The sequence below is a fragment of the Gopherus flavomarginatus genome, chromosome 2 (assembly GCF_025201925.1).
Source record: "Gopherus flavomarginatus isolate rGopFla2 chromosome 2, rGopFla2.mat.asm, whole genome shotgun sequence".
NCBI classification, from domain to species: domain Eukaryota; kingdom Metazoa; phylum Chordata; order Testudines; family Testudinidae; genus Gopherus; species Gopherus flavomarginatus.
Window position 1 is genome coordinate 31219914 of NC_066618.1, and position 26527 is coordinate 31246440.

At 38.0% G+C, this 26527-nt stretch overlaps 1 protein-coding gene across 10 annotated transcripts in view; it reads left to right on the forward strand.

Annotated features, from left to right (window-relative positions):
* ARHGAP12 (Rho GTPase activating protein 12) overlaps positions 1 to 26527 on the forward strand; it is a 166519-nt gene that overhangs the window by 79533 nt on the left and 60459 nt on the right. For 6 of the 10 annotated variants that reach the window (XM_050939052.1, XM_050939053.1, XM_050939054.1 and 3 more), the window contains exons 3-5: positions 2383 to 2646; positions 13195 to 13335; positions 15178 to 15258. In XM_050939052.1, coding sequence (XP_050795009.1) covers positions 2383 to 2646; positions 13195 to 13335; positions 15178 to 15258 — 486 coding nt within the window. The remainder of the gene's footprint in view (positions 1 to 2382; positions 2647 to 13194; positions 13336 to 15177; positions 15259 to 26527) is intronic. The other 4 variants (XM_050939057.1, XM_050939058.1, XM_050939059.1 and 1 more) reach the window with 2 other exon arrangements.

Below are 26527 nucleotides of genomic sequence, written 5' to 3' on the forward strand. Positions count from 1 at the left end.
ATAAAAATCACTTCAGAAGTGTATCAGTAACAGTAAAAATATAATTGATAAATACATGCACTTCAAAATAACATACCAGCTATATTTTGAATGCAAACATTTTAAAATTCTTAAATCTACCCAAAACACCAATTTATGACAGTAATCTGTTTTCATTTCCTAGCATAGTAAGAAATGGTAGGCAGTCTAATAAATTTATTTTTGCACCATTCTTATCAGCTAATCCAGGTTGAAGATGATGATACGGATGTGTTTGAAGCAATCATTTCCTTTTGGGGAGCATTTTTCATAATCTTTCATTCTGATAACCAGGCCTTTCATCTTTGTGTTGCACTGTTTCATTTTGCATGTGTTCCTTTCTTATCCGGAGGTTCACAAAATTCTGGAAAATAAGTAAAAATATTCCCAAATAGGGTCTTTTTTTATAACCTGCAGTCAGGGCAGTTTTTTCCTTCTGTTCCCATGTGTTGAAATCAACACTAGAGGCTGCACTCAAATGAATGTCATCCGTTCTTCACACAGTGTCCTGCTTTGACACCAGTGTTACTCCTTTTCTGGTTGTGCTCCTTCTCCCTTGTTAAATAACTCCCCCATCCCTACCCCCAAGAAAACAAAAGGACTAATAACAATCCAGGACTTCTGCTTGTGTAACCCACATGCCTTGTGCACTGCAGTATTTTATTTGTTTAGAGATGGAGGGAGGCAGTTGCAAAATTAATGGATTTCTGTTAAGTTTGTATCTGTGTGTGTACATGGAAGGAGGCAGAGCAAGGCCATTTACTTGAAGTACCCAGAACAATCCAGAAGCAAGGGCTGGTAGTTACTGGGTAAATGAGTGTTTTTCCATGAGCTGAAGAGTAAGTTTCCATAGTGGGTAGAGTCATAAGCATTTATCATTTTGAGAATCGAGCTAATCAGAACTTAGGTAGGGAGAAGCTATAAAATAGGAGTATGTGAGTATGAGACCACCCAGGTGGTCAGTGAATGATCCTGATGGGATCCATGATGGTATCTCCTAAAGTCCGAGGCTGGGTCCCAGTGCCTGTGATGACTTTGCTAGTCTCTTGCACCCTGTAGCACAGCCCCTGGATCCCTCACAGGATTATACCTTTGATGTAGTATATGACTTATTGACCTCAAAAGTTAGATTTGTTCCCTCTAATTCTTTCTTTGTATGGAAAAGTTGCCTTTAACTCAGTTTTTGATAGAGGTTCATGGATTAAGCATATTTATTTTTAAAATGTTTTAAGAGATTCTGATAAATTTAGACATAACATTTTGTATTGCAGTAAGATTTCATTTTAAACAGGTTTATTTTTAAAAAGAAACATACTTTAAATAAATAAAATCCAATGGAAATTTTTTTTATCTATCCTGTCATATGGTGATAACATACTATGGTGTGGTGTTATATATATATTTTAAAAATAAAAAGACAGTTTTTCCCCTGTAAGTAGCTTTGTGGTTCGTAATTCTCTGTCTGAATTTCCAATAGTTTTTCCTGTGAGTAAATGGTTGAGGATGTTCTCTACCTGAGCTCACCATCCTAGCAGAAAATTGCATTTATGTACCATTGCTGCTAGTAGTATTACATTCTTCTGCAGATGTTGGTTGTGGTTCTGCTTCTTGTATTTAGGACTAAACTTTATCTGACTACGTATTTTCAGTTCCACATTACAGATTAAACAGGTAAAAGTTATTCCTTTTGTTGACATTGCTAAATTACTGTGGTATGCAAAATATTTTGTTTGTACTAAATAATATCTTAAATCAATTTAAAATAGATTGATTAGCTCAGTTCTGTGACTGTTGATTTGGAAAAAATTACAGAGGAAAGGTTCAAGTGAAATTCCCAAGTTCTTTAGTCCAATACTGTACTCATTACTTTAGACTGCCCTGCCTGTTAGAGCTCACTTTCAAGATAGAGGATGAGAGGTATAAAACAGTGCTTTTCCCCCTCCTTTCGCTCCACACACATTCAGGTTTGGGGAGGAGAGGAAACATCCATATTTCATGTCTTGAAACAAAACCTAGTGAAATCTTCCAGTTATTGAATATTGCTTTATCTTTTCACAAGTCTGTCATATGAGATCATTAAAAGATGCCATTTGCAGGAATGTTTAAAGATTTTTAATAAACTATAAATACAGTTTGTGAAATAACCCTTGTGGTTACGGGTCAAAAAATAGATTTGTTTTTGTTTGACTTTGATTTGACTGTTTTAGTTTTATAAAAGATCTCTCTGTATAAAAGTAAGACTTCATTTTTGATTATATAAATTATATTTCCTATTATACTGCTATAATCAATTTTTTTATTAAAGGAAAAAATTAAAAATGCACTTGCAGTTTAAGTAATACTTAATTTCTTCTCTCACAATAGCCAACTACTCCTCCAAGCCAAGGCAGGCCGGATTCACCAGTTTATGCTAATTTACAAGAACTGAAAATATCTCAGTCTGCACTTCCACCTTTACCTACAAGTTCCGCAATTCAGATTAATGGAGAATGGGAAACACATAAAGATACCACAGGACGTTGTTACTACTACAACAGAGGAACACAAGAAAGAACCTGGAAACCTCCTCGTTGGACCCGGGATGCAAGCATAAACAAAGGGGATTCCCAGAACCAAGCTGATCAGGAGGTAGTTATTCAATGTAACTAGAACAGTGAGATTGAGTCATGCGTGGCTATGCTCTTGGGCTAGTAAATTATGTTGCTACCTATTTGAACTGTAAAATTAAAATGTAAACTGTTCTGCGGTAGAGAGGAATTGTTTTTCATTATTTTCCTCCTCTTCTCTGGAGGAAAAGCCTCTTTCATTTGGCTAGATGTGTGTTAGTATAATTTGTGTTACTCTAATCTGTCAAACTCATGTGCCCCCAAACTAGAAGTGAGCCCACCTGTAGTTAGTATTTTATTTTTCTTTCCTTCCTTTGAAGAACAAGTGAATGGCCTTCTTTGAAACTAATAAGCCTCCATGTAACAATGGAGTAAGTCAGCTGTAACTTCTAGCATGTGGAATGCATTCTCTTGTGCATTTTGTCCTCTCATTGATGTTATGTTTGGAAGAGGGATCTTGGAAAAATAAGATGTGACTGGCTTGAAAGTCTGCATACTAAATTATTCTTCGTGCTCTCATATGCTGATTTGGATCTTGTGGCATATCTTCCTATCTCAATGGACAGAAAACAGTGGAGTCAATCACTGGCCACACAATTTTGGCAACTCTTTCTTGTGGCTTTTTTGTGCTTTGATCCTTTTTTTTTGTCCTTTGCTTCATCTGTACCAGAACATAGTACAATTCACATATCTTACAGTGCACAGATTCATTTATTGGCATCTCACTTTCATGCTGTCAGAAGCTTCCATTGCTGTAAAGGGTATCATACTCAGCTTGTGGAGGGCAGTTTGGAGGAACAGTTATTCCCTAGCTTTCTCTCCCAGCACTTCCCATTAAAGAGCTTCATTTTAGGCTCAGAATGTGATCCATCAGTCCTCCTTGGGCAGAAGGACTAAATTTGACCTATAGACAAATAAAAATGGGATTTCCTCAAGTTTCCTTAAGGAATATTGGAACGAAATTTAAAGCTCAAATTAAACAAAATAGTGTGAAAACACTGCCAAATAATTCCCTACAAATTCTTTATAGTACTTCCTAGTGGTGGTAGGAAATAAGAGTTCATTTTTCATATTTTAGCACTGCAAAATAGTAGCTAATTACTGGAAAAAATGGTCTAATATTCATTGACTAGCTTATAAATTTTTGAAGGGTTTCTATAACATATCAGTTACGTGTATAACAAAACAGAAAAAAGGGTTATTTAGATGTTTGGATACCAGGTAATTAATAATATGATAAAAACTGCAAGAAAACAAATCATTTAAAAATTGTCTACAGTGGATTGGAATGAAAATGGAAGTACATGCTGCTTTGCTCCCACTATTTTCCTCAGTGATCTACTCTTATTGGGTCTTGATAGACAATGTGCAGAAACAGTACTGTTTGTAGAATAGAAATAATGCTCTTAGTCAGTTTTAGACAGAAATGTAAATTTTATTTCTGCAATAAAGAGTATAATTTTGATACATTAACAGTGATGGAATGTGAAGATGTCATACTTAAGCCATTACATAAAAAGGAAAAGCAAAAGAGAACGGTGATACATTCAAGTTTGAAATTTTTTATTTTGAACTTGATTTCATCAGAGATGGGATAATTACAGTGATTGCATGCATCATCATGGGAGCAATCCTTAACACCTGTTTCCTAGACTTGAATTTGCATGCTTTTCAACAGTTTCTGAATGGTCACGTAGAACCTGTCTTAGTTCAGAATTATAAGACTGCAAATTGCGAATCAGCTGCAGGACAGGTACAATTTTGTGTTAGGGCAGTTTAAGTCCTGTTTGGAAAGACTGTGTTCTTGCGTATGTAGATGGAAAAATAATGTATTTCTATATAGCCATCTCTCCCTTGTTTATAGTACCTGCACTTTATTTACCTAATGTGTCTTAATATATTCCACAGATCTGTTACAGTGGAACCTCAGCATATTTGTAGCATTGGAGGCAGTATTCAAAATTGCAAGTATGTTGAGGAGGCATTATAATGGATCCATGGAACCTATTACTTAGAAATACTGCTGAAAATAAATAAATCTCTGCTTACCTGAAAACTTTCTAAGATGTACATGCATATTTTCCAAACTGAGCAGCCACACCACTTTCCTCCTCTCCTTGCATCTCAATAAACCAGTCTGACAAAAATGAGGAAACTCTTGTTGGAGGGAGGTGTCACTATTTATTTAAAATTATAAATTCTTTTAAAATACACTCTTATCTTGCCATTCTAACTGTTAGATGAATCTCAGAAACTGATATGACTGGATGAAAAAACAAACATTTACTGGCAAACTTCCTACTTGATTTTTCAGTGCCCAGTTTTAACATTTTCATTTTTGTTGTTGGTTTTTTAAGTACAAGCGTCTTTCTCAGCTGTACTTTGTTGTAAGTACTTTGTTATAAGTACACCTCTACCCCGATATAACGCTGTCCTCGGGAGCCAAAAAATCTTACTGTGTTATAGGTGAAACCGCATTATATCGAACTTGCTTTGCTCCACTGGAGTGCACAGTTTTGCCCCCCGGAGCACTGCTTTACCGCGTTATATCTGAATTTGTGTTCTATCAGGTCACGTTACATTGGGGTAGAGGTGTACTTAATCAGAAAACTGATTTAAAACTTTAGAATACTGGTGTCCTGATGTAAAAGATGAGGACTTCAAAAGTTTCTGACTCTGGATTATTAATGTAGTAAGAGGAAGTGTAGAAAGAGATGATTCCTCTTCCCTGATCTTGCCCACCCCCAACAGGGTCGAATCTCTTCTGCTTCTCCTAGATTCTGAAGCAGCATCACTGTGGCATTTACAATCATTTCATCAGTTTCACTGCCTCACAGCCTATAGGCAGTAGCAGTGAAGCAGATTATATGTTTGTAAATGTCATGGTGCTGCTTCTGACACACTCCCATTAGCTTAAAAAAAAGTTTTCCACTCACGGTTGTTGACTAGAAGAGGACTTCATTCAGAGTCTGGTTGAAATAGTAGCTCTTCAGTAACCAGCCATCTAGCAGTCTCCTGACAATACGTTGATGGTATACATTATTTTTCACCTTATCTTTCTTCCTTCTTTCCACTGTCAGCACTAAGAATGGGCCTTGTCTTTTTGCTCCAGTCCTTCATCAAAGAGCTGCATTTTACCTTTTGTCTTCCCTCTACCTCTGAATCATCATCTTACCATGTGGTCCCACCCTCATGAATATTTTATTCATTTTTGCTATGAATACCTCATTTCATTGATGGTTAAAGTTTAGTTCTTCATCTTTGTTCATGATCCTTGTGCACTTTGTTTTCGGACAGTCCTGTCTTTTCAGTCTCTTTAAGGCCACTGAAGAGTGCATGCTTTGAGTAATGTAAACTTTGTTCTGGTTAAGGTTTCCCAATCACGAATGATCCTCATAAATTAAATAACCTTTGTGTCCTTGATGGCTGGATTCCACAGTCTCTGAACCTCTGAGAGACTGCTATAACCTGATAATGGAGATAGTATTTTTCAGAAAGTGAAAATTGTCAGATGTATGTATTTTCAGCCCTTTCATCCATTGGGCCTTTTCCTGTTTGCATTTTGGGAGTTTAATTATCTCTTTCTATCTGCTTTATGTTGGACATCTTAACTATGAATTTTTTCAAGTATGTTTGTTGGAACTTCTGGCAAAACTGCTAATTCCCTTGAGTCCTAGTGGTTGAGCTGTAGATGTCTAGCAATACAATACAATGACAATTTAAATAATGAGATCCAGGGTGCAGCTAATATTTCTTAAGTGCAAGATTGGGTATGATAAAGATGTAAACATGAGACTCTCCCAAGATTTGAGAAAAATCAGCTGTGATAGGACACATGTAACTGCTCTAGTTCTAGATCTTCTCTGATGATCAAGATTCATATTGTTTTCTTAAAATGTGTACCCTAATACTATTGGTCTAGAGTAGTGATTGATGTATAAAATTGTATTTTCACACATTTAGGTCTCTCACTGAAATGAATGAGTATATCTCAAAATGTTAACCAGCAAGCATAAATAGAAAAGAAAATAACCTACAGGACTTCTTATAAGTTGTATACATGGGAGAAGTGACTGGACACTTAAATTTTGTCAGAAAAGTGGGAAAGCAGGGTGACTTAGATCTGACGAGTGTGTAAGGTTATACTGAAGCAGATGGCAATTGAATTAGATCATTATTGGTCCTGAAAACCCTTGATTAGGAAGGAAAGTTTAGATAATTAGAAACTGATGTAACACCACCTTTTTATAGGCAAAGTAAGTGAAAGTGTTTCAGAGCATAGCTGCACTTCAGATGGACAGGCGGGGGACTTGATAAACACAAAGGAAAAACAAATATAGTTCCAGTGAAGTTTTCTGCAAGTTCTTGGTATTTAGCACAAAAAAAAGGACCTAATGATCAAGAATGAGGGCCTAAAGATCAGGAGTCTAGAAAGTAAATAGGAAGTTGGAATTATTAGCTGAGCTTCATCCTAGGCAATGCATCCTAATATATCTGAGGAAGAATAATGCAAAACAGATATTTACAGGGTGAATATGTTGGACAGTAAAGTGATGTGGGAGTATGGGCAGTGAGTTAAGTTTGAACTAGGAACTAGGCAGTATGGTAGCAAAAAGGGTAATACAACTTTTGATTGCACGTACAGAGGTATTTTGTCACGGAGAATGGCATGGGTTTCTCTGTACATGGCTTAGAAACGAACATAATAGAATGTGCTGTTCTGGGTACCTCGTTAGCAGAAAGTTGTAGGCAATCCATAGAAGAGCAACAAAAACAAAGGCTGTAGGGACTGATTGAAAATTAGATACACTTAGTTTTTATCTTTGCCAAATATTTGAAATAGGTAAAGGGAAAGGACTTGTTTAAGGTTGTAAACAAAGTTACGATTAGGAGTGGTGGAAATAAAAACAAACTTCCTAATTAATTTAATTGTGGAATAATTTTCAAAAGGAGGTGGTGAAAGCTGCACTGCTCAAGACTTGTAAAACTGAACTAACCCGAACAGTAGAAAGTATATTGTAAGGAGGGGTGGACACTGGCAAAGGAATGGATTTGGTGATTTTGTCACTCTCATATTTCTCATAGCTGTGAACAGTAACTCTGGAGTTGCAATAGACCTGTACAGAAGACAGGAACAAAAATACAGGGATCTGTTTAGAGACAATATGATGACCATGGAGAATTGGATGTGGAGAGAAGGGTGAAAATACTTCTTTCTTATGAACGTATAAGATTCGGAGGACAGGGGAAATTAAAAAACCTATTAAGAGCATAGATAAAATAATGAACAAGCAAAAGATGATGGAGATAGGGAAGATAAACAGTAAGTGGAAAAACAGTGAAAGAATCCAGAACTTCATGGGTCTGCAGTAGCACCCTTTTTATGGATATTTTTTTCTGGGAGTTTGTGGTAGTTCTATGAGAACAGATGGAATCTTTCATAGTGCATAATAACAAGAACTACTACAAAAATGATTGTTTGTTGAATGTCAGCAACAGGCTCTTTACCACTGATCTTGAATAGAGTTAAGAGCCACAAAAATAATAATATAGAAAGGAAATTTTATGTTGTCAGGAATGTTAGAAGTTGCATAGGCCAATATTTTAATTTTGAAAGAGAAACTGGAATAGAGAAGGTAACTTTGTATGTTTCTCTTCAATTTTTAAGAACACCTGTAATTCTGTGTTAAGGGAATAGCTCTGACTTGAAAGCATATGATTCTAGAAGTGAGTGAACCTTCTAAAGGTAGTTGGTAGGAAAGTGAAATTGGTTCAAAGCTACCTTTCCTGCCAAAATGTAATTGGTTTGATAGCAAATATTTCATTTTTCCCTTTTTAAGTTTGATCTCTAATTATCCACTGAGTCCTGTGGTATAAGCAAAACAGCTGTATAATTGTAACAATTATTGAACAAACTGAATAAGCCATTCATTCTTTCACAAGGTTATTTATTTCACTGTGGTATTTATTTGTATTAGAACAGTGCCTTGGAGCCAGCTGAGAACAGGATACCACTGAGCATTGTACAAATAGAAGCTATAGTCTAAATAGACAAAGAAGATGAAAGGTTGGGGAAAGGAATGAAAGAATGCTTTGCAATTGTTGTGTTAGCGCAATGGGATGGAGGTTGGTGGTACAATGTTTTTTATTTTGTAGCTCCAGTTTAGTAAGGGGAATAGCTAAAAAGACAAACACAATAAGAGAGGAGGGTAAGGATGTAAGGCAGGAAGGAAGGAGGGGAGTATGGAAGGCAGATGGAATGGAGTTGTGGTGAAGAGACTGAGGGAGCACACAGGAGGGTTTGTAGCAAATAGCCAGTCAGCATCGGAGAGGGAATATGAGAATATTCAGAGTGAAAACTGGAGAAAGCAGTCTATCATTATTGTCTTATAGCTCCTGCTTCAACTGCTTCTGCAGCTGCCTTTAAGTCTGTCTGACTCCTCCCTGCAGTTTCTCTCTTCCTTTCTCCAAGCCCACACAGCTGGAGGGAGAGGTGGGTTCTCATGAAGCCTAGTTATTCCTGGAATTGGAGGTGTCTTCTACAGTTCTGGGCCCAGACTTGCTTAAACTTCTTCTTCAACTGCTTCTGCCAGATAAAGAATATAAAATGTCTTCACTTGATTTATTTTCTAATCACAAAACAGGAATTTCATTAAAGTTTAGACCTATTCCACGTAAATTCCTTTGTCGTGTAAGATATTGCATGATGATGTGAAGAAGGTATTCTAGCTGATTCCTTTGCCTCTGTGATCCTCAAGGATGATAACTTTTATATAGTTACACTTGTGCCTAACTGGAATGTAACTTGAGGGCAGAATTTGTATAGTAGAGTAGATGAGACTTTGTTCTAGCAGAGTTCTTCCATTCACAGGTATTCTGCTGGGATTTAATTGTGTGGTAGTTCTGCAGTGGCATGGTGGTAGTAGTAGCAGCAGCTGCTTGGCAGAAGCAGAATATAGATACACTAAAATATTTGCAAAGACACACTGATATCTGAAAAGTCCAAACAGCGCTCAGTCCTCTATTTTGGTTCTACAGATACCAGTATATTTAAGGCTTTATCAGGTTGGGCCTACACTAGTATTTCTTAACTGTCAAGATCTCTTCAGTGCATCTGTTGATATTCAGAACCAAGGATGGACTATAACTGACAGACAGAACATACCCAAAGGCTTTTCAGCTTTAAGTGATTTACAAACATCCACATCAAACTCCACACATAAGTAATATTATGTTAAGTTTATGGGTGAGGTATATGTCTTTTCTCCTTTGAAGTGGGCATCATTTATAATCAACAGGTTTTTCATGCTTTGTTTTTTAGCATCCAGAAGGTGACTCTGCAGAGGGCTCATCTATTTTGGTCGACTTGGGAAGCTAGCTCATGCAAATACTGAGGCCATTTCATGTAAAACTATACGTTAGGCTTGTACTTCCTTTTGGAGTACACACACACACATCAAAGAAAAAACGCATGGAAGGAAATAAATATGCCTTTTTAGCCATAATTCACCCTCTGTAGAGCCTGACTGCTGCCTCATGTAGGGAACACAGATTTAATCCAGGTGTTTGCAGGACAGCTCTGCCATACCTTAATGGGGACAGAGGAGTCTGACAGGGAGGCACTGCAGTGGCAGATCCAGGTGGTTGAAACCACCACACTGCCATGTACCCAAACCAGGGTGGGGAGGAAGATTATTTTTATTCACTTTTATATAGTTGAAATTTAAGACTTTGAAACACAATGGTTGGGAGAAATTGAACTACCAGCTTGTCCCACTGCCAAAGGCAGAGAATCTGGTGGCTTGAAGTTGAAGGACAGAGCTTAGTCCTGGAGGCTCCAGCAACATTGGGCTGCTTCCAAATTCCACAGGTGGGAGGCATTAGCCCATGAGAAATGGAATGAGGAGAGAAGCTGTGCAGCAGAAATGGGTATGCTTGTTTAGGAAAAGTCACTATGGCCTCCCTCTCTAAGAAACTAAATAGGTCTTTTGGGTATAACAAAATTCAGGTGAACCAACATTACTAGTATTGTTTTAAAAGATATAAATACTAGGAAACCAATTTCTTGTTTTGTATTGCTACAAAAGCTGAAGAGCTGCCAGTTTCCTCCTGATTTACAGATTTCCTACTCTCAAAATCTTGTATCATGGCCCCATCTTTCTAGCTGAGGACCCATTCCCTTTAGAGCCTGTTATGGCTATGTGTTAACTGTCAGGGTTGTCGAGTAACATGTTGTGCCTACGATTGCCAACTTTCTAATCGCACAAAACCAAACACCCTAGGCCCACCCTGAGGCTGTGCCCCCTGCTCAATACATTCCCCCTCCCTCAGTGGCTCACTTCCCCCACCCTCACTCACTTTCACCAGGCTAGGGCAGAGAATTGGGGTGCAGGAGGGGATGTGGGCTCTAACTGGGAGTGCAGACTGTGGAGTAGGGCCAGAAATGAGGGGCACAGGAGGGGGCTTCTGGTGGGGGTGCAGGCTCTGGGGTGGGGCTGGAGATGAGAGGTTTGGGGTGCAGGAGGGGGCTCTGGTCTGGGGCCAAGGGTTTCAGAGTGTGAGAGGGGGCTGTGAGTTGAGGCAGGGCATTAGGGTGCAGGAAGGGGTGCGGACCCTGGGCTTGGGGTGAGGGGTTCCGAGTATGAGAGAGAGCTCTGGGCTGGGGCAGGAGATTGGGGCGTGGGGGGCGCTGAGGGCTGTAGCTGTGGTTGCAGGCTCTGGGATGGTCCTGGGGATGAGGTGTTTGGAGTACAGGAGAGTGCTCTGGGGTTGTGTGTGTGTGTGTGTGTGTGGAGGGCTCAGGGCTGGGGCAGGGGGTTGGGGCACAGGCTTACCTTGGGCGACTTCCAGTCAGCGGCGCAGTGGGGCTAAGTCAGGCAATCACTGCCTGTCCTGGCTCCTTGCTGCACCCTGGAAACAGCCAGCAGGGGAGGACGGGGGGCCAGGAGTTTCTGTGTGCTGCTCTCGCCCCAGTTACTGCCCCTTCAGTTCCCATTGGCCGTAGTTCCCAGCCAATGGGAGTGCAGAGCCAGTGCTTGGGGCGGGGAGAGCGTGCAGAGCCCTGTGGTTTCCCTGCCTAGGAGCCAGACTTGCTGTCCACTTCCGGGACGCAGTGCAGTGCCAGGACAGGTAGGGACTAGCCTGCCTTAGACCTACAGGCAGGGCCAGCTCCAGGTTTTCTGCCGCCCCAAGCGACCACACACACACACCAAAAAAAAAGTCGTGGCAGTGCAATTGCACCGCTCCACTCTTCAGCGGCAATTCAGTGTCAGGTCCTTCGCTCTGAGAGGGACTGACGGACCCGCTGCCGAATTGCTGCGGAAAATCCAGACGTGCCGCCCCAATGGCAGCCAGAATGCCGCCCTTTGGTATTGGCTACCCCAAGCACCTGCTTCTTTACCTGGTGCCTGTAGCCAGCCCTACCTACAGGCCAGTTGACCGGACTTGTAATGGCCTGGTCAGCGGTGCTAACTGCAGCTGCCAGGGTCCCTTTTAGACTAGGTGTTCCAGTCGAAAACCAGACACCTGGGAACCCTAAATATGCCCCCTCCTATGAATAGTGAAGCAGTCCGAACTGCTACCAGCAGTGGGAGCTAGAGAATCTAAAAGGGAATCTATAGATAAGATGGCTGCCGGAGTTTTTGGTGTATGGCACATCTGACTTTGGGACTGTACTATCACATGGATAAAAAAGTAAATGGAGGAGACATGTCAAGTTAGAGATGCCTGTTCAAATTTTATTCCACATGCCCTGAATATCCTGATCATCCACCTTCCAAAGCCTCTATTCTTTACCTCTCCTACACATAATGATCCTTTTCTTATATTTTAAAGATACTGGTGCTCAGCTGTCAGGCTGCTGCTTTCATTTCATCTGCCCTTTTAATTTTTCACTGTGATATGCAACAGAGTTGGGGTGGGGGGAGGAGCGGGAGAGACTGCCAGTGGAAATTTGGAGCACCGTAGGTTCCATTGCATGTGCACAACTGTTCAGTAAGAGGGTTCTGGGACCTAGCACAGGTACCGCTGGGGCTTCAGGTTATTCCTGGGGTTTGGTACTTTGAGTTTGGGAGTAAGATTTTGATATAAATAGCTGGTATCTGCTCCCCCTAGGTTTTATGCAAGACTGTGTGGATTGCTAGCAGTTAAACCACTGAATCAGCCCAAAAATGTCAAATAGATGTATGTTAATAAAATGCAGGTGCCTTGACTGACCAGGAACCTTGAGAAAATGAATTAAATTGAAGCTGCTTTGTTACGTGACACATGCCAAAATAATTTGGTGAGTGGATGTTTGATGTCAGGAAATACTGAACAGCATTGTTCTATGATGTCATCTAGCTCTTTCAAATTCAAAGTCTTGAAATTAGTTAGTGATAACCAGATAAGTTTCTAAACACTAAAGATGTATTTATTTTCTGACTTAATGGTATTAAATAAAACTGGAAACACCCTTCGAATTATTTCTGCATTTTAAAACCTATTTCTAGCCAAGTAAACTTTGATCTCTTTCAGATTTTGAACTATATTCATTCTTAAAACTTGCTTGTATGTTTCTGACTACTTATAGCTGCTTTCATCTGAAGAAAACGACCACAGTTCTTGTTACAGCCAGTCAGATAGTCAGTATGGTTCTCCTCCAAAAGGTTGGTCAGAAGAATTGGATGAACATGGTCAAACCTTATATACCAATGACTATACTAATGAAAAGGTACATTCTCCTTTCTTCTCATCACATATATTCTAAATTGGAAGAACCTTTTCAGTAAATTTAGTTGTAAGATGATACAGTTTCATTTGCAGTGGTGAAAATCTTTACTCAGTGCTGGCTTCCTTTGTTCTTAAATGTCCACAACTTTGGCAACTGAACTAACAGTTTGCTCTGGTGTATGTTGTATTGATATTCCTTGGGGATAATTTTCTTAATGCTAATTCAGTGAGAGATTTGGGGCATCAGCTCCAATTTACACACGACTGTATATTGCACAATTCTTTATATTTCTGTCCTCTTTGTGATGTTATAAGAACGTATTCCTTACCATTCTAATGTTCTTCTTTCTGTCTTTCAGAAACACTTCTTTTGATGGTGCTGTGTAGGGTTGATAATATAGTACTCTCCCTGGGTCTGTTTCCTACTGAAAATATAGTTGCTTTGTTTTTGCTTTTTGTAACCTTGTTAAATCTTCCTTTGGGAAGCCGCAAAATCTAGTGACTAGATCACAGCAGTATCAGGAGACTTGGGTTCTGTTCTAATTTCTGCCATTGACTAACTTTGACTTTGGGCAAGTCACGATAACACTGTTTCCTGATTTGTAAAATAGGAATAACACCCCTGTTTTGTAAAACAGTTTGTAATCTTTTTGATTTGTGTTCATATTAATGCTGCTCTTAATTCTTTTTAAAATAATTGTTTGAAACAATTATGAATTTCGTGTAACTGAATTGGATATGCTGCTGAAATATGTTATATGCTAAAATCGTTTTTAAGATGCAGAATTTAAATTACAATAGATTTTTAGTAAAGGCTTGAATTTTGTGAAAGTTTTAGCTAGTGTACTTTTAAGGAGATATGAATTGTCATGTTTAATTCTTCAGTTTCTCAAAATTGACGTGCAAATAAGTCATAAATTTAATTTACTTCAGAAAAAACTTCAGAATTTCACCGCTACCAGAGCTTTTCCTCTCTTTAAACTGCCCCTGGGTGCTGCAGAATGTGTTACTTTACTATGCTGTGTAGCAATATAAATTTACTTTATGCTTTACAGTAAAATACATTTCCTGACTCAAAGAATTTATTGTAAGAGTATCTGTGTGAAGTCCCACTGTTTTCTGAGGGGCTCTGCCTGGCTTCAAAGGTCTGTCTGTGTATCTTGTTTCAGGATCAGGGCCTGATACAAAGAACTTAAGAGCCCTTAAGAGCTCTTCCTTTTCAGTGAAATTGTGAGCGTGTACTGTTACAGATGTTGGGTCTGCAGACTGCTTGTCCTCTGGACAAATAGTTACAGGAGCTGAATAAATTACTTGTCAATACTCTTACTAAATAATTAAAGGTTTAGAACAATACTTTTGTGCAATAATCTCTCTAAAATGAGCCCTTATTACAGCTCACCTCTTAGCCGTACCAGGAACCTAATGGAGCTTGATCAGATAAGTGGCAGGACTTTTATATAAATGTCTGTATTCTGTTCTCAGACTTTTTTCAATGTGAAATGGTTAAGTTTTTAAGAGTGCAGTATACTGTACTTTTAAAAAAAACCCTGTTTATCTCAACACTGTGACATCACAGGTTTATATGTTCTGGGGAGTTACAACAGAGATGTTGAAAGTGAATGTGACCTGGAACTGAAAAAGAGCACATACAATTTACTTTCTCATTGCTTTTTAGTTTTGCCTAGTTGAAAAGGGTGCACAATTGGTACATTTCTGAAGTAAATGGAATTTTTATATTTGCAAGTTGTCTTCAAGCTTGAATACAAAGTATCTAAGATGTGTTGTGATGTCAGTCTTTCTGTCACTGTTATTAAACTTCCTATTATCACATTTATTTCTACAGTGGATAAAACATGTAGATGAACAAGGTAGACCATATTACTACAGTGCTGATGGATCACGATCAGAATGGGAACTGCCAAAGGTAACAAAAACCAAAAGTATGGTGACAACTGGTTGTTCTTTCAGTAAACGTTCAGAAATCTGTGGTGGGAGTTTTTCACAACAGATGTATTCTTTCAGCTGTGGCGCTAATGCCCCATGTTTAATTATTCTTGACACTTCTTGGAGTTTTTTCTGTGAAGACAAACTCATTATCATGAAGGATGTGACATCAGAAATAATTCAGTATAATAGTATTAAAAATTCAAGAGAAAATCTTACCTCTGTGCCTAACAGTATTTTTCAAGTAGTGCTGCACATTAGCATTGGCCTTCCTGTTATAGAGGCAAAGTTTTCAAAGTATTTTTTGAGTAGTAGTATTGTGTTCACTTTTTAAACTCAGCTCTATAGACAATGATATTCATCAGAGGCCCTTGAGAGAAACTGTGAACTAGCTTTTAAAACAAGTTGCAATACCAATACTAGGAGACCAAGAAAGAGAGACCTGAGCAAAGTGGGAAATGACAAGGACGATAGTTTTGTAACAAACTTTATTAAGCCTGTGCAAATATATTGACCTCTAAATTACTAAGGAGTTAAATGGAACTCTTCTGTAATCTGCACACAATGTGTTAGGGAGATTTTTCTTTAATCCTCAAATCCAATAGAGATTTTAAATTTTGTGGCAGCCAAAGACCTACCAGGCTAATACTGCCCAGTTGCTTCAGTCTAGTAATTAGCAGTCTTATACCCTTGGACAAATTGCTTTTATCAAAAGCACCTTGAGCAGTCAATTTGTATAATATAAATTTAATCCAGGAAGTGAAAGATGAGTTTCTGCTGCATACTGTCACTATGTTTAATGCAGAGTGTTTTTGACAGAGTGGAATGGTCTATCTTGCACACTAATTCAGTTTTGGATCTGAATTATACAAATAATTGATACTATTGGCTCTAATCTAAGAACTACAGTTCACAGTGACAACCCAATAGAAATTTATCTAAAGCAGAAGAGTAGAAAAAGGCGGTGTCTCAAGGTGCTGTGTGTTTTGTAAAGCGGTAGTTTAGAGGTCCCAATCAAGGATCAGGGCGTGATTGTACTAGTTATTGTAACTACACAGAGGCTGTGTCTACACTTGAATTTGGGAGTGTGATTCCCAGATTGAACAGACATGCTCATACTAGCTTTCTTCAAGTGTAGCAGTAGCGTGAGCGGCAGCACAGGTTAGTCGCCCCAAATACAAACCTACCTGGACCCTGTGGGTACATACTTAACGTGGCTAGCCTGTGCTGCTGTCTGTACTACTGTGGCTACACTACTGTTTTTAGTGTGCTAGCTTGATGAGAGCTAGCACAACTATGTCTGCTGTGTCTGGAAATCACACCCCCAGTTCCAAGTGCAGATGTAGCCAAAATGAAAACACACAATTGCCTCATTGTTAACACATGCTTCCCTTGTTTGTCTGTATCCCCTTGTTGTTTCATCATCACTTCAGACTCTGTTCTTAAAGCAAAGATGGTCTTTTCACTGTGTTTGTACTAGCATAAGGATGTCGTGATTGAGGCCTGTAGTCACCACCACAATAGGAAGAATTAATTAATTAAAGTAGTCTCTGTTTACATGGTTAGGAAATAATCTTAGTCTTTTAAATGAATGATTAATGGTAAATGAGTCTGAAATTACCAAAATTTGCCAAATATTAACTTGGTGTAAACAAATGAACACTTGATTGCGCGCTATAACCCAGTGCCCTATCTACTGTTAAAATAACAGCTTGAAATTCTAGAAGTCATTTAGTGTACCAGTTTTCCACAGAAGATTTTAAGACTACCCAATCTATAACTTACAGCGAGTAATAGAGATTTATGAGTAAAGGCAGGAGCACAATTGAAGCCTCATCTCTGGAAAACACCTGATTTATTAGAAGTTGGTTCAAAACTTACCCAGGAAGTAAAGGATTGGAAAACATAATACAGACTGAAGATATGTTTCAGGAAAAAGATTTTTCTCTTCTTAACTGTCAGGAGTTGGAGAAGAAAAGACTTTAGGAGACTTTTTGGCTTTTTTTACAACTGAAAAGGTATACTGTTGAAGCTAGGGGGGTCCTACTCTGACATCCTTCTGAACATGAACTTAAAAAAAAATTACATATAGACCACACCAGTTCTCTTACCTAGAATCGTTTTTGGTAAATTATTACAAATCCTTTAGAGCAACTGCTTATCACTGGGAACCAAAAAATCGTCAAAAATAGTCTGGAAAGAGTTAACTGTGAAAGATGCTAACCTAAGATTAAAATTTTAAAATCCTCATGATGTATGTTGGATACTGGACACTGCTATGAATATACCACCTTGGAAGAAAATTCAAACACATATTGGAGAGATAAAAATACTGGGATTGTAGTGCATGTTCTTGAACTGTGAATATATAAATGTTTTTTAGGGAAACTTATATCTACTCGTTCATTAGCCCATTCCTTCATAAACCAACCCCCCAAAATGGCTAGGTAAAAATAGCAAAAACTGTATGACCCTTTCATAAGCCGACCCTGTATTTCAGGGGTTGGAAAACTGGCTTCCGGCCCGTCAGGGTAAGCTGCTGGCAGGTCGGGACGTTTTGTTTACTTAGAGCGTCTGCAGGCATGGAGCCGCTCAGTTCCCTGTGATGGCAAACCGTGTCCAGTGGGAGCCACAATCGGCTGAACCTGCAGATGTGGCCGGTAAACAAATTGGTCCAGCCCACCAGAGTGCTTACCTTGACGGGCTGCGTGCCAAAGGTTGCTTATCCATGTATTAGATATTCAAGTCAGTGATTCCATAGAGTTTAAAATCATCAAATTTTGGTGTAGACCCGTTTATAAGCCGACGCCTGCTCTTTGATGCATGCCTTTTTACCTAATATATTCGGCTTATGAACAAGTATATACAGTACTCTTTCCATATATATATATAGAGAGAGAGAGAGAGAAAAAATATATATCTTTCTCTGAAAACAACAATTTAATTATATAATATTGATATAAGAACTCTATATAGAAATAAAATGAATACAGTGACATATTGGAGTAGCAGAATGCCTCCAGCTAACACAAAGTCTGGATGATTGGAGTTGCTTTGACAACTGCTAAAGAACTTTAGTAGGCCTTGCAAGATTGTGGCCTATCCCGCTATACTACAACAGATGAGCATACTGAATAGGGCCTTACATTATGAACAAAATTTATTATTCTTTAAAGAATATTTTGAAAACTATTTCCTGTATTCCACACAGATTCTGCTGACTGAAAAATTTTAATTGTCACATCTCAACAATTATATTTTAAAATGAAAATCAGAGTACACTTTAAATAAATATATAAAAAATATATATAACTTTTTTCCTAGGGCTGTCGATTAATTGCAGTTAACTAATGTGATTAACTCAAAAACATTGTGATTAATCACAATTTTAATCACTCTGTTAAACAATAGAATACCAATTGAAAGTTATTAAATATTTTGGATGTTTTTCTGCATTTTCAGATATATTATATTCTGTTTTGTAAATGAAATCAAAGTGTATATTTTTTTATAAATATTTGCACTGTAAAAATGATAAACAAAAGAAATAGTATTTTTCCATTCGGCTCATACAAGTAATGTAGTGCAATCTTTGTTGTTAAAGTGCAACTTAGAAATGCAGAATTTTTTTTGGTTACATAACTGCGTTCAAAAATAAAATAATGTAAAACTTCAGAGCCTATAAGCCCAGTCAGTCCTACTTCTTGTTCAGTCAATTGCTCAGACAAACACATTTGTTTACATTTACTGGTGATAATGCTGCCCTCTTCTTATTTACAATGTCACCAGAAAGTGAGAATAGGTGTTTCCATGGCACTTTTGTAGCTGGCATTGCAAGGTATTTATGTGCCAGATATGCTGAACATTCATATGCCCCTTCTTGCTTCGGCCACCATTCCAGAGGACATGCTTGCATGCTGATAATGCGCATTAAAAAAACAATGCATTAATTAAATTTCTGACTTAACTCCTTGGAGGAGATTTGTATGTCCCTTCCTCTGTTTTACCCACATTCTGCCACATATTTCAGGTTGTTGCAGTCTCAGATGGTGACCCAGCACATGTTGTTCATTTTAAGAAAACTTTCACCACAGATTTGACAAAATGCAAAGAAGGTACCAGTGTGAGATTTCTAAAGCTAGCTACAGCACTCCATCCAAGGTTTTAAGAATCTGAAGTGCCGTCCAAAATCTGAGGGGGACGAGGTGAGGAACATGCTTTCAGAAGTCTTAAAAGATCAACACTCCAATGCGGAAACCAAGCATCCCAAACCACCAAAAAATATCAACCTTCTACTGATGGCATCTGACTCGGATAATGAAAACGAATGCTTTGCTTTGTTATTGAGGAGAACCCATCATCTTCATGGACGCAGGTTCCCTGAGATGGTTGAAACATAAAGGGACATATGAATCTTTAGCACATTTGGCACGTAAATATCTTGCAATGCTGGCTACAAAAGTGCCATGCAAATGCCTGTTTTTACTTTCAGGTGACATTGTAAACAAGAAGCAGGCAGCATTATCTCCTGCAAATGTAAATAAACTTGTTTGTCTGAGTGATTGGCTGAACAAGAAATAGGACTGAGTGGACTTACAGGCTCTAAAGTTTTACATTTTTATTTTTAAAGCAGTTGTTTGTTCATATTCTACATTTGTAAATTCAACTTTCATGATAGAGATTGCAGTACAGTACTTGTATTAGGTGAATTGAAAAATACTATTTCTTTTTTTTTTACAGTGCAAATACTTGTAATCAAAAATAAATATAAAGTGAGCACCGTACAGTTTGTATTCTGTGTTGTAATTGAAATCAATATTTTTGAAAATGTAGGAAACATCCAAAGATATTTAATGTATTCTGTCAGTGGTTTGAGCATTAGCCTGAGGGTTGTGAGGTCAATCCTTAAGGGGGCCATTTAGGGATCTGGGCAAAAATCTGTCTGGGGATTGGTCCTGCTTTGAGCAGGGAGTTGGACTAGATGATCTCCTGAGGTCCCTTCCAACCCTGATATTCTCTGACTGATTAACAATGTGATTAATAACAATTTTTTAAATTGTGCAATTAATTGATTAATTTTTTAAATCGCCCTAATAGTTTCTAATATTTGTGACAGTTAGCTGTCTTAATTAGCTTTGTTTTCTCCTCCACACTTTATTCATCCAGTGTGTATATATCCAAATCATGTTGAGGCTCAAGCTTCAACCCTCCTCTGTCATACACGTCTTCGGGATCTTATAGCCCTGATATGGGAAATAAAATGGATGCCTAGGAAAAAATATTGCATGCGCTTAAAATCCAGATGAAGAGTTAAAAATGTGTTTAAAAACACTTAGTTTTAATTGTGAGAACATTAGGCATAATTTATAAAGGAAAAAATATAAAGTCTGGAGTAACACATACTAGCTGTCTAAAAAATTGTTTATCAGTGTTTCCTTTTATCTACCTACAAAATACTGAATAAATAATTTTGAGAAGTGGGAAAGAATGCAGCACAATCAAGTAGAGGTTAAAGGGACACTGAAACTAACAGACCTATTTCCAACATGCATTCTCAATCTTTCACCCCACACTGGCATAGGAACATATGACCACTGATTGATCTGTCTAGTCCAGCTCTCAGTCATATATCCCTGAAATGAAGCAATTAAAATAAAAAAGTTTAATTTAAGAAGCAAAAACTGAGGTCAAAGAAAGCAAAAATGAGAGAAAATTACAAAATAAGTGAAACAGGAGTGAAGGAAAAAATCTATTGTGCGTTAGAGACACTCCTAGGTCTTTCCATCACACTCATCTCTAAACATTGAGCTAACACGCAGTTTTTTATATTTAGAAAGTTTAAACGTATCAATGTTGACCATAAAAACTGGGTGATAGTCTTCCTTTTGTCAAGAAATTAACATAGCATCAATTTCCCCCTTCGCCCACCACGTACAGCACAGTCACCAGAAAAGGACTTCCTTTTTTGATACCTGATTAGACCAACAGTCCATTATTCACTTCTTAACTTTGCTCTGTCAGCATTAGATATAAGTCTGAATCTTGGTTTTGAAAGTCAAACTTGTGATCATCTGTCTCAAAGGCCACAGTACTGCCAAATGAATGCTAAGTCCTGTCTACTACACGCAACTTAAAATTGAATAATGTAAAAGCAGAACAAAGATCAAGTAATATTAAGAAAATAACATGCAATGAAATGTAGAAACAAAATTTAAAATGATAAGAATGAGGAGATCAAGAAATGGTATAATATACACCTTTCCAATTCAACAATTTAAATAGTTTGTATATTAAAATAACTGCAAAAACAGTAACCATTTATACTTTAGCTAATGAAAATTATACATTTTTGCATGAAATCATATCTAGAGCTAAAAATAGTAGCTTCCATCTGATTTCTAATTTTCCCCTTCAATATTTTAGAAAAATAGAAAGGTTGCATTTTAAAAATCAAGGTTCATGAAAGTACTGTGAAAATCCACCACTTAAAGTAGTGTCTTGGGTCCTGATCCTGCAAATTCTAATGCATAGGCATAACTTCACAAAAATGAATAGTGCCATTGAACTCCATGGGACTGCTCATATGCATAAGTAGTCTGCATGAACAGAGCCTTGGGCTAGATGTCAGATCAGTTCTAAGCTAACTCTGTCATTAATAATCTTGTCAACCACATAATTTTAGATGAGAATGTCACTTGACCTTGGTTAAGTGAGTGGTGAGCTGTAATTTTAGCTTTTCTGTTCCCTTCACTGCTACCTCATCCTTCCAACTTATCTCCACTGTTTTTGTCTTTCCTTCATCTGCTGCATTCCGTCTTCTGATGATGTGGACTGAGGGTTCTCTGGGGCAAGGATTGTAGTCTTCATTTTACTTTCTCTACTGTGCTTAGCACAGTGGGACTCTGATCCATGGGACCCTAATAGGCACTATGTTAATAAAAATAACAAGGGCTGCAAAGCAGCTTTGATAAAACCAACAGATGAGCAGAACTGTGAAAGGCTCATCAAACCCACTGTCATGGTGATAAATGTGGTTACCGAAGAGCCTGAGACTTAATTTATAGGTATGAAAGGAACATTGAAGAATACAGTATTGATCAGAAGCACGTAGGCTTGAATTAACAAAAGACAATAATTTAGTTTGCTTTCAGTCCAAAGGTCCTTTGACACAATAGTCAGTTGTGGCTAAATAAAAGGAACATTTTTTGCAGTTGCAACTATGTTACTTGATTAATATGTAATGACATGTTATGTAATTTTTGGGACCAATAACTGTCCTTAATGCTCTACTCATAACACATGGAATCACCCTGACAAAACTGGGACGAATCCCAAAAAATCTGGATAGGTGGCAGATTGGGCATGCATCGTGAGAGGACAGTTTTTTCAACTTAAATTTTAAAGTAGTAGGTTTTAAAAAATGTTAATGAACTCACACGTAAGCAGGTAAAATTATTCTCTGTGAGTTTCAGAAAACTTTGAATTTCTTGGACAGTAACGCCACCCCCAGCCCACCCATCCCTGCACTCAGGTTTCAGGTTTAAATGTTTTCCTGGGATACTGTGTACAAAAGATGCTAGTCAGCTGTGTTAAATTAATAATCAGCCTTTTTCTTTCATTTCTTGCTAATAAAGGAGAAGATAATTCTGAGATTCAGGGAATGTGTTCTATAGCGTGGGTGTAAAACTGAAAGCTCTATCATTGATGTCATCTAAAATTCAGCCAAAGAGATTAATCTAGAGTAAAAGTAGTATAAAAGAAGACAATATGCCATAAAAGTGTAAACTTCTGCAAAAAGTCTGAAACTATCTTAAAATGTAGTTCATATATCACTGATGTCTCTTGCTGTAAAAATGAGAGTAAAGCTGAGTAAACGACCTGTCGTCTTTGTTTTTTCAACTTTGGATATTTTATGGGGCGTGGGTGGTCAGATCTTGGTATAGACAGAATACCTTCCTTCTGCTTAGTTAGGAATTATAAATAGGTATAACAGCAAGATCTGTGGCATCAACACTTACTTGCAGAGAACAGGCTTTTTGATGCTTCAAAGACTAGCAATCTGAAGGAATGCTGGGAGTGTAAGGTTGGGGAAAGAGTACGTGTGACAGTTTAGTGAAGGAATTGGATTGTTAGGATGTCTCTTCATTCTCCGTCTTAGGAGTTATCTCGAGTTGATTTGTGCAGCGGCATCCTCTTCTCTATAGACAGGTGCAGCTGCCTCATGTATTGCACCTAATGCCTCAAACGTGTGTGCATACATACCTGGGGAGGACATTGGGCCTTTTACCTATATAAAGGGGGGAAAGGGCAAGTCTTAACATTTTTTGTTTGAAGATCAACAATAGCATATCTAAGGGCAGGTTTAAAAAAACAAACAAAACCCCGAAACCCATCTAGGAGCACTTAATTTTCAGATGCTCTTTTTTACTTATTATGAACTCAAGCCTCAAATGACCAAATATATAAAAATGAGTAATGGAAGAAGAATTTATTGCAGAAACATTTTTTAGTTTTTGGGTTTCTCTCCAGCTTCAGTTTAAAATCTGTTGTCAGAAGAATGGCAGTAAATATATTAGGGTAACGAAGGTTGATAGAAGTCTCAAAAAAGAGAGGTAAATGTAATAGGTCTCTGCAAGTCAGAAAATTATCTTGTAATGGGAAAAACTGAAATCTCAAACTAATCTAAGATACCAAGCAAACAAAGTAAAATCTAATTTGAGCTATGTCTATTAAAAGTGGCCAATTTTTTTCTCCCACATTCTTCTAATGAAGCTGTGCCCAATTCCTTTTAATCTGATTATAGATGTCCTTAAGAGGAAAGTACTTTCTGACATAGAAAGAGGAACCAGTGCTCTCCCTGAAACTTGAGAAACTCATCTACATAAAAAAGAACAGGAGTACTTGTGGCACCTTAGAGACTAACAAATTTATTTGAGCATAAGCTTTGGTGCGCTATAGCCCACTTCATCGGATACATGCAGTGGAAAATACAGTAGGAATACACAGTATATGCACACAGAGAACATGAAACAATGGGTGTTATCATACACACTATAAGGAGAGTGACCAGTTAAGGTGAGCGATTATCAGCAGGAGAGAAAAAGAGCTGTTTGTAGTAGTAATGAAAATAGCCCATTTCCAGGAATTGACAAGAAGATGTGAGGAAGTGTGTGTGTGTGTGTGTGTGTGTGTGTGTGTGTATCTATCTTCCTACGGTATTTTCCACTGCATGTAACCAATGAAGTGGGCTGTAGCCCATGAAAGCTTACGCTCAAATAAATTTAAGTCTCTAAGGTGCCACAAGTACTCTTGTTCTTTTTGCGGATACAGGGCTGCTACTCTGAAACCTGTCATCTACATAAGAATGAGGACACCTGCTGCAAATAGGCACATATGGGCTGGAACACAGCCTTGAGCCGTACCACATTAACAGAACAGAAATAAGGCTGGGTTACTTTGAGACTTTGTCTATTCTACAGTTTGTGCTGGCATAATTTGTCACTTAGGGATGTGAATAAACCACCCCAACGAGCCACATAAATTACGCCGGTGTAAGAGCTTCTTCCACCAATATAGCTTCTGCTGCTCGCTGAGGTTTTTTTATGCTAATGGGAGAGCTTTAACGGTACAGCTGTGCTGCTGCAGCTCTGTACGTATTGACATGGCCTTAGTGCATATAGTTAAATTGAGATATCTTACCTAGTCATGAAAATTGTGCTTACTATCTCCACGATGGTGGAGGGAAACTGATGGCCAAAAGTAGGATAAATTGAGATGGTGTTCTGTGGTGATGGCATAAGATTTCAGTTTTGGGTGGAACCGGCCTCTAATTGATTGTAGCAGAAGCACACAGAATTTGCGTTACCAAATCAGTTGGTTCATCAAGTCTACCTCTTGCAGCAAGCAATATATAAAGCTTTAGAATTAAGAAAACCACTATGCATGCCTATACTATCTCTGTCTAGCGGTTCCCGAACTTTGGTCCATGGAGCACTTGCTTATGGTTCAGAGACCTGGCTTGTCACGTGGTGCTGGCTCTTCTCATTTTTTGTTGATAAAGTGCATTAAAATGTAAAGGTACTTTATCATCTTAATTCTTCCATGTAAATATATTAATGTAGTTGTCACAGTGATGTAATGTGACTGTGATTGGGAGAGGACAAAATGATCTTAATAATCTCAATTAAGAATATGTTACACCTTGTGAAAAGCTTGGAACTCCCTTCATCATCTAGCTCAGGGGTAGGCAACCTATGGCACGGGTGCTGAAAGTGGCACACGAGCTGATTTTCAGTGGCACTCACACTGCCCGGGTCCTGGCCACCAGTCCAGGGGTTCTGCATTTTAATTTAATTTTAAATGAAGCTTCTTAAACATTTTAAAAGCCTTATTTACATACAAGAATAGTTTAGTTATATATTATAGACTTATAGAAAGAAACCTTCTAAAAACGTTAAAATGTATTACCGGCACGCGAAACCTTAAATTAAAGTGAATAAATGAAGACTCGGCACACCACTTCTGAAAGGTTGCCAACTCCTGATCTAGCTAAATATTTAGTGTTATACGTGGGGATGATAGTAAGATACCTTTTTAACCTCCTGAGTTGATCAATTTATTGTATGCCCTAAAGCATGAGCTTTAACCTTCAAGCTCATACTTGAGTATTAGTCCTCTGGTTACTGAGTACCAACAGGGTACTCTCCCAGTAGGATAGCCATAATCCTGGACATGCCTACTTTAACCTAACAAATGATCCTTGCTTGTTGCCAGTTCCAAAGACTAATTAACAATGGTCAGGTCCATAAGCATAACTGTATAGACAACAGAAGACGAATGTTGATATATTTGGTGATGGAATTAATGTAAACAATGTACATTCTATGCTGGGATGCTATTAAAAAAAGCCAATCATTTACTTTAATAGAGAAGAAATTAACAAACTTTTCAGAAGTGCATAGACTATGTCAAATGACTTCTGAAGGCAGCATTGTTAAGTATTAATAAAGAATCTTGTCTGAAGACATGTCACATGGGAGACAGTTCCTGTTAATAGGTTCAGTCAGAAAAATGACTTGACAGCAAAAAGTCTTAAAGTAAATAGACTGTTTTCCTGTGCTTGTAAAGTCTAGGATTTCTCTAGCCTAGAAATATACCAGCTTTATCCTCATGTTATTGTTTCCACTATTTTTGAGTTGTATTGTGCGGTGAAGAAGAAGTGAAAGCAATCTTTAAACATTCAAGTGTAA